This window comes from Thamnophis elegans, chromosome Z (assembly GCF_009769535.1).
Source record: "Thamnophis elegans isolate rThaEle1 chromosome Z, rThaEle1.pri, whole genome shotgun sequence".
NCBI lineage: Eukaryota > Metazoa > Chordata > Lepidosauria > Squamata > Colubridae > Thamnophis > Thamnophis elegans.
The window spans coordinates 71,799,930-71,808,818 of NC_045558.1; the positions used below are offsets into that span (position 1 = coordinate 71,799,930).

Below are 8,889 nucleotides of genomic sequence, written 5' to 3' on the forward strand. Positions count from 1 at the left end.
AGGGACCCCAAGTGTGGCCAGTTCCCAGAGTACTCATTGCTAGATTCCATGCAGAAGCCTTTGAAAACCTACAGCTACATGATAATTCCCTCACCTTTATTTAGTAAGCAAGAGTAAAATAAAAATCCCAAGGAGGTAGCTCAGAATGACTTGTAAACTTCTAGACTTCTCTTATGAAGGAGAAATCAAATATGTCATTCCTCAAAATAATATGGTCTACACTCCATCCCTGACATATTTTAATATCTCTTTATATTTTTCCTTGCATGAATTTCAAGTCTCCAAGTAATAATCTCAGCCTCTGTTTTGCTTGCTCGCTTATGGCTGCTTTGCTATGCTTGCTTGCTATTGGCTGCCATATGAAAGTGGGAGGAAATGGTATTGGGGAAGGGAATTATATTGTACCGGAGGAGTCTTGTTCTCACCATCTTCTGTGCATGCTGGTGGCTGATGTTTGGACTTGGTCAAGGCCAACCTTCTCACATACCAACTTGATGAGGCTGTTTGAAGATGCACCCCACCTGACACCTTAGGAAGTTGCAGATTGGACACCGGGTTGGGGAATTGAGGGGAGGATGCTGGGTAAACATTTGATATGTATATGTTCCTGCCTTTCTGGCTCAGATCTTACTTTCCTTTTAACTGCTTTTACTTCATATCTAGTAAAAGTACTTTATCTCTATTAACATGGAGTTGAGGTTTTTCTTTCTTGGATTTTGAAGGAGGCATGCCTGACAAATACATTGTAAATTTGCAATCATTTAACTTTAACATATTTATTTAAAATAGACACCATTATAGCTATTTAAAATGGTTGTCATAGTTATACTCCATCCTGAAAACACTAAATTTCTCCAGCAACTTCTTGGTGTACTATGACCCTGCTCTGTTTCCTTAAGTTGTGAATGCAGGATAAACACATAGCTATCTTGCTTAATGGCACACTTTAATCCTTAAGCAGCACCCCTAATAGGTGGAGGAGCTGTGATTGCATTGATTTCCTCTCTATGTTGTGGTATATAGTAAACTATCAGCAATATTTTGAACAGCTGTGATCAGACTCCTATAGGCCACTTTTTTTTATTAGAGTCAATTCATGACAGAATTATTGCCTTCATTGCATTCTCTGGTTAGGTAATGACATTATATAATTCAACTACAAAAATACTCTAATTCCCAATAACTTTCTAAAATTAAAAATTGTAAAGCTGGGAAGAAGAAAAACTATATATATTCTGTGCTTGAACTACTTCTATAGTCAAAAGCTGCTTAATTTTTTTTTCAGATAAACCATACCAGTCCTTGGAGGCTCCATTTTCTTTTTCATTTTATTCATTGTGTGCCATGTTGAGGGGCAAATTAAATCCCATAAATTTCTTCTTATAATCCATATAGCTTTTAAAAGCTAAAACACATGAAGCTATTACCCCTCCTTTTTTCCTGATTTACTTTCATTCATCAATGAGAATTTTCCTTTCTCTTCTTTTCAAAACACTATGGCAGCTGCATGTCTGTGACCCCTACACTCGGATAAGATTGCTGACCTCTGCTCTAAACTATGCTGTAGCACAAAGATGGTCCTGGAAATGAATAGGAACTGCCCAGCTGATTTTCTTTGGAAAAGCAATGTGATATGAGTTGTCAGTCTCAATGAAATGAAATAAAGTTGTTATGTTTCTGTGGAATTTGTTTTCTAGCAGTCAACCTGATTTTTTTAAAAGAACTACTTGTAATAATTAGACCTCTATAGAAACGATTCCTAAGCCTGGCCCTTGCCTAGATAAAACCAGAATGAGTGCATGGACTGGGATTGGGAAAGGTGGTTATTTAAAAGCCCAGCCATAGATCAACTGAAGGCACTACCACTGGTACCTTAGTAGTCACCATTCTGTACAAGAAAGTCATTTTATAATTTCAGCGGAAGTAAAATTGTGACAGAAAATTGGTAAAATAGTATTCCTGAAACCCTCAGCAAAATGTTCGGGGAGAGTGGCTGTAGTGATGGCATTTGGCTGTGCTTTCCAGCACTGACTGTCCTTGCACCAGGGGCGCAATAGGTTAGCTGTGAAAACGAGTCTATAGTGAAATCTTTATGAATGTTAAATTGAACTAGTTGCTAGTGATTTTTCTCTTAAGATGGGAGGGGTTACTCGCTTTCTTAATTTAAAGATTATACTGAATTTCTCAGGGTCATTCCCAGCTGAAAACAATTGCCTTTCCTTCAATCCCAGGTGAGAACAATCACTTCGAAGAATTATCGATTCCGAAATTACTCTTGCACTGTTGAGTATAAGGCATTCACCATAGAGATGAGCGAGAAAGAATGACATCACCATGTTCTCAGGATGTATAACCAATGGAGGCTTCTTAATTTAAAAAGCACTTGGTGGCCTTCGCGCAGTACCACTCCCTTCTACATTTGCACCCTTGATCTTCCTTCTCTCTCTTCGGAAAACACATGAAACCCATTTCAGGCTCCGCCCACCTCCCTTCCCCCTTATCTTTCTCCTCTGGAGGAGGAGTCGACTGGCTGGCGAGACGCGTCTGCCAGCAAGCGGTTGTGGTCAGTGTCGCCCTTAATCCACCCGTCCCGGTCTCGCCCTAGCGGATCTGGAGCTAAAGAGAGAAGCGGAGATAGTATCTATAAGCCCCGTACTTCCATCTCCTACCTTAGGTGGGCCTGACAAATCCCTTGCAGGTAAGTATGTGCTCTCTTTCATACCGCAGTCAGTTGTAGGCTGCCTAGAACTGGGCGGGTGCGACCTGCTGAGCCTTTCAGCTTCTGAGTGGGGAATGGGAGGACGACGCTTCTAAACCCAGGGCAGTTTTAGGGGAAGAAGGGGGCCTGCCTAGGGCAAGTGTGGTGTGGAATGCCTTTGGAGCCCGACGGCGGAGCCCTTGCTTTAGGGAGAGCTTTCCCTTTTCCGGAACTCTTGCCTTTCTTTCCTGATCGCTTGTCCTCGCTTTTTCTCTTCTGAATGGGCCGCTGTGGCGCTCCCTTTTCCCATGTCTTGAACGCAATGGGCGCGCCACGCTGCTTGTGTGGGCGGGTAGCTGGTTGGTTGGTTAAGGCGATTTCAGGGCTGCTGTAACGCCGAAAAAAAGTGATGGAGGCTTTTCCGTGTAAGGCGCTCGTTTCCCCCTGCAGTGTTAAACTTATTCCAAGCGAGATATGCTGGGCCTACCTGGAACTCCGTCTTATTGCTTGAGTCCAGACAGACCTGAAGTTGGCTTTAGCTGGGAAAGGGTGGCAAATCCAGTAAAGAGAAAAACTTATCTCACCTTTATTGAGGTGAAGCACTAAGCAAATCGTTCTGGAACACTATCTCCAGATTTCTGAAGTCCGCAGCTTTCTTCTGTTACTTATGCTGCCTCTAAATAAGGTTCTATTGTTGATAATGATGGATGTTTATATACATTGGTAGACTTGTTCACCACTTGAGAGCCAGTGGGGAATAGCTGTTAAGGCACCAAGCTAGAAACTGGGAGACCCTGAGTTACTTCTGTCTTACTCAAAGCCAGCTGGGTAATTGAGCCAGTCCCTGTCAGCCTAAAAAAACAAAGGTAATTCACTTCTGAAAATTGTAGGGATTTGTTCAGGTGTTCACCCAGAATACTTAACTTGAAAGTGCACACACCCACCCACACACCCAAATATTCTCTACTTATTTATTTCTTTAAGGGTTATTTAGTTGTGCTATTTATACAATATATTTAGGAGTTAAAACTCAATAAAAGCAACAATTCTTCAGGAAAGTATTTATTCTGCTTGTGTATTGTTTTACTAATTTGGAAGTCCATATGAAGTTCTTTTATGACTGTCATTCTGAGTTGTTGAACAGAAAAAAACCTGAATATTTTAAATCCTATTAATGCAAACAATTTCTTTTGTTCTAGGTCTTTGTGTGAAATATCTGCAGGTAAAAATGGCAACAAATAAGCCTAAAAGTCAAAATTCTTTGGCTCTGCATAAAGTAATTATGGTAGGCAGTGGGGGAGTAGGAAAATCTGCATTGACTTTACAATTCATGTATGATGAGGTAAGAATTTAGAATGTTTTTCTTTAAATTTCTATATGTATTTTCAAAGTATATGAGAGCAACTGAAACAATATTACATTACAGTACATTAATCAGTACTTAATACATTTCACTCATCAGTGGTTGAAACAGTTCAGATACAATCTGAAAATTACTTGATAAGTAATTAAAAATAGATGAGGGAATGTTTTAGTTATATTTGGAAGAGTCAAAATTTGATTCTTAAGTTTAAACAAAAAAATTGTGTGATTAAAAACTTTTTTGCATACATTTACAGGATTTGATTTAAGATTAGCTGAGGGTTTTAAGTCCTCCCTTTAAGGAACAGGTGGCAGCTGTGGCTAACAACTTGCAGTCTTTGGAAGCTGCCAGTGATCCAGAATACAGTGGTGCAGGTAGTTTTTTGCTTCTGTCATTAAGTCTAATAAGACAGCTGCTCTGCAAGTTGCATTGGCTCCTTGTAGGCTTTGGGATGAAATTCAAGGTGCTGGTTGTCATTTTAAAGCCCTGCATGTAGGCCAAACTTTTATGCCTTTCTCCCATTGTTTCTGTTTGCCCTATCAGATCTTATAGAATAGGTTTTTTCCCCATTATTTGTTGGACTTAGGAGTCCTGCTTTTTCTGTAACTGCCTCCCTTTTTGAACAACATCCCACAGATTACCTTGGCTCTTTTGGTCTTTTATAAGACTCTGGCTACTTCCTTAGGTGTTTGGGTCTGTTGAGATTTGGATTATTGGAACTGGAACACATTACCTCTCATGTGATGAGTTATTTTCAACTGACAATTTTTTAACACTTGTATACATTCTGGGTCACTTCTATAAGATAAATGGCCTTAGGTGATTTTTTGAAATCATTATTAAAATTTTGTTGTTTAGAATGGAATTGACTATTTCGTTAACAGTTTGTAGAAGATTATGAACCTACCAAAGCCGATAGCTACAGAAAAAGAGTGGTCCTTGATGGAGAAGAAGTTCAGATTGATATATTGGATACAGCTGGACAGGAAGATTATGCTGCAATTCGTGATAACTATTTTAGAAGCGGAGAAGGTTTTCTCTGTGTATTTTCAATTACAGAGCTTGAATCTTTTGCTGCTACAGCTGACTTCAGGTAATTGGATGAGTGTTTTAATATTTTGAATGTTGATAATTTTTGTTTTATAAGTTCCTTGCCTTTTTATAATGGCAATTCTATAAACATCCACCAACTGATAAAATGGTACAAGAAAACTACAAATAACTGAAATGTCTGATTATTGCTCCAGATAACCATGTGTAACAGGCTATATCATTTCATAGATCCAGGGAAAAATTTACATGTGGCAAAGCATCCTGAGGCTATCCTAATTCCAGATTGTTTAACAATCTGGAATTAGGATAGCCTCAGGATGCTTTGCCACATGTAAAGCTTTTCTGGCAGGGGCAAAACATTGCAAACCCACCCCTACCCCCATGGTCACATGATGATAATCTACATGTTTGGCAGCTTGTTTACATTTACAACAGTATATTTAGTTCAAAATATCACAGATAAATAATTGTATTTTTCATGAGTTTATAGATCAAAAGTGTGGTATTTTTTCTTCTCCAGAGAGCAGATTTTAAGAGTAAAGGAAGATGACAATGTGCCATTTTTGCTTGTTGGCAACAAATCTGATTTAGAGGATCGAAGACAGGTTTCTGTAGAAGAAGCAAAAACTAGAGCTGATCAGTGGAATGTTAACTATGTGGAAACATCTGCTAAAACACGAGCTAATGTTGACAAGGTAAAAGCAATTTCCCATTTTGGGTAATCCTCTTCACATAAGATTTGCCAACTATTATTTTTAAGTAACTGTATTCTCATACTGACTATAAAAATCCCAGTACAGGTTAGAAAATTTTAAATCTGAAAGATAGGTTTTAAAAAGCGGGTAGAAGTAATGAAAATCTTTATTCCACTTTTCAATATTACAATTTGCTTTATTTTCTGCTGCAATTGTTTCCATCTGGAGCAGAGTTTGGGAAATAAAAAAGGAACTGTTGTGGCCTGTCCGGCACCAGCGTGGAAGTCAGGGTCAGCATTAGGATAACCTGGGAGCTCCAAGGTGGAAGAGGGAATGGAGCTGGCCGAGAGAAACAGAGACAGAGCCTGGGCCCTCTGTCAGCCCTCAGATGGAGAGTCAATAGCCCCCAAGTTTGGAGGTGGTTGATGAAGAAGAGGAAAAGCGCAGAAGGCAGAGAAGGGGAGAGAAATGGAAAGCCGTGGGCCGATCCTGGGGAAGAAAGAGCCACTGCTGCTAACAAGGCCTCACCCTAGCTCTGGGGATAAAAGGCAGGGAGCGGAGATGAATAGTTGTGGCAGCCTGCGAGATAAAATTTTTGCCAGGGATATTGGCATTCCTAATAAAGGAATCTTTTGAGTTCACATCAGAGGGTTTGTCATGTTTGGGGAGCTGGGTCAGAACACAACTTTGGCATGGAGGAGAATAAAATTAATGGTGCAGATGGTCCCTTCTCCCCCCCCCCCCCCCCGCCACATCTGACTTTCTGGGTCACTCTGTTCTTCATTGTCCTTTGCAGTTAGTTCAAAGCAATTTCTGTCCTATGCTCATATGGAAGAGAAGAGAATATTGGAAATGGGAGATGGACAAGTATGGCCCTTTCTCTTTCTGACAGGATGTGGTAGCCCATTTTCTGATTTTCTTCTCATTAGCAATTTTTTATCACAAGGAAAAAAATTAGGACAAAGAGGAATAAAGGAGCATAGTTTCTACAACCAAGGGTATGGTGACTTACATAAAAACGTGACTGTAGCAAAGAATTCTGTTAAAGTCAGATACTAGAGTCTGAGTCAGCAAACAGAATGGTTGAAGTATATGTGATGGCCAATGAGTTCTTTAAAAGTTTATTGACTGTTAGCTTGAAAGACTAGTTCTGTATTCTTTGGTTGTATTTTTCATGTGTTAAATTTTAAACGTAAATTATTTCATTAACCTATAGTCAATTGTGCAAGATCTTTGTTTTTGCTGTTGAGACATAGCAAAAAATTTTCAGGTTTCAGCATATAATTTAGAATTAAAAAGATACATCGTGGCTTAATTAATAGCTAAATGAAATTAAGTACATGTTATATTTAAGCATTCAATCAAATGTATTGATTCTGATATTTCTCCTAGGTATTTTTTGACTTAATGAGAGAAATCAGAGCAAGAAAAATGGAAGACAGCAAAGAAAAGAATGGAAAAAAGAAAAGGAAAAGTCTAGCCAAGAGGATCAGAGAAAGATGTTGCATTTTATAATCAAAGTTTCAAACTCTTTTCCTAGTTCAACCACAATAAAATCCATTAACATAGAACATGCTATTTGGAGGCTGTTATGGCAGAAATCACTCTTAATAATTGGGGAATTCTAATATACCACTTAAGATATGGTTTGGACACCACTGAAAATCTTAATTGAAAAAAAAATAGTTTCAAGAAAAGCAGAATTTAATCCACGTAACTTGTTTTCTTTTGCCATGGTTCTTCTGAATGTATACATTTTTTTTCTTCCAAGGCAGTTTCTTGAACTGAATGAAAAAGCATTACTGTTTTTCTTTAAAGCATATACTTTTATATCAGATTTTTACTTTATATCTTACTGCCTTGAAAATTAAGTGGTAATGAAAACTAAACAAAGATAGTAAATAATCTTTCTTTTTTGCTGTTAAAATTATGCAAATTAGAGAAGAGACTATCTTCTCTGCTTCTATTGGAATCATTTGTATATGGAGCTAGACTAATGGTATAAATTTAGGACAATATTTGAATATGCCTTAATTTAAAAGTATATCTTCCTTGCAACACACTACATTTATGTGTGCATCATTGTGAAATAATATCTTGTAATGCAGTTTTTGAGCATTTTTACTAGCTAACAGTACAGTTGATCAGAAAAATGTGCCATACTCTGGATCTTGAATTATCCAGAATACTGTGTTTCCTTGCTTTAGTGAAAATTGCTTTAGTAAAAGTCAACTGATACATTGAATTTAAAAATGAAGTGGGTGCAGTGCATTTCAATTAGAAGTGTTTACTTGCTTCTTAATTCAGAGATACTGACATTTACTTTTCTAAGTATTTTATGTTTGCCTATTTGAGAAGAATATTTTCCTCGGGTAGCACTATGGATTTCAAAAGCACAAATAAGGTTCCATTCTGAAAAATATGTAAGTTGTTAGAATTTTTTTCTAGATTTGAGAACATTTACTATATGTTATTTAATGGAAACGTACTCTTCTGGTTTATATCAGTCAACTGACTTATCTTCTTTTGCAATATCAAAATACTGATGATATGCTTCCAAAATTGTCATTAAAATATTAAAAACAGATTGTCTTCAATTCTTTATTGTAAGGAATATTATTACACTGTTAACATGTGTAACTGAGCTAAAGATAAAGCTCCAACTCAGAGACTTTTGGGAATTTGGGGTTTCACTATAAAAGATGACTTCCAAAATGCTTTTTAAATATATCTGTGTAAGCCTACATCTAACAAAATAGGCAGCATATGTACATAATGTACTAACTAATAGGCTTTATTGATGTTACTGTTTAGAGGTCATTTGTTCAAGAAATTTTGTTTGTACATCCTGCAGTAGATATTATGTGCAGAATTATTTCTTCATGTGGCTGCTAGCAGCTTTGGTCCTCACTGTGTATTTGTTTTCAGTCTGACTTAGCAAAGGAGTTCAACCACTAGCATTCTATTTGTGTAATGGGAACCAAAGTGTTATGATGCCAATGGACATGTATAATAATAATTGTCACAGGCGGATGCCTTACCAAACTTTATTTGCTATTTGAGCCATTGAATAAAGTTTT

The 8,889-nt window shown here is 37.6% G+C and overlaps 1 protein-coding gene across 1 annotated transcript; it reads left to right on the forward strand.

Moving 5' to 3' along the window:
- Positions 1–2,513: 2,513 nt before the first annotated feature.
- RALA (RAS like proto-oncogene A) lies at positions 2,514–8,502 on the forward strand. Its single transcript, XM_032237837.1, has 5 exons — positions 2,514–2,698; positions 3,898–4,040; positions 4,946–5,154; positions 5,635–5,809; positions 7,202–8,502. Exons 2-5 carry the CDS (start codon positions 3,927–3,929, stop codon positions 7,322–7,324), a joined length of 621 nt encoding a protein of 206 aa, XP_032093728.1. The 5' UTR covers positions 2,514–2,698; positions 3,898–3,926; the 3' UTR covers positions 7,325–8,502.
- Positions 8,503–8,889: the final 387 nt, after the last annotated feature.

What these genes read in the sequence shown, in the direction of transcription:
- RALA (XM_032237837.1), top strand. Translation starts at nt 3,927, where the DNA reads ATGGCAACAAATAAGCCTAAAAGTCAAAATTCTTTGGCTCTGCATAAA. An exon ending in TACAATTCATGTATGATGAG is followed by an intron (nt 4,041 to 4,945) that starts GTAAGAATTTAG and finishes TTTCGTTAACAG; the next exon opens with TTTGTAGAAGATTATGAACC. An exon ending in GCTGCTACAGCTGACTTCAG is followed by an intron (nt 5,155 to 5,634) that starts GTAATTGGATGA and finishes TTTCTTCTCCAG; the next exon opens with AGAGCAGATTTTAAGAGTAA.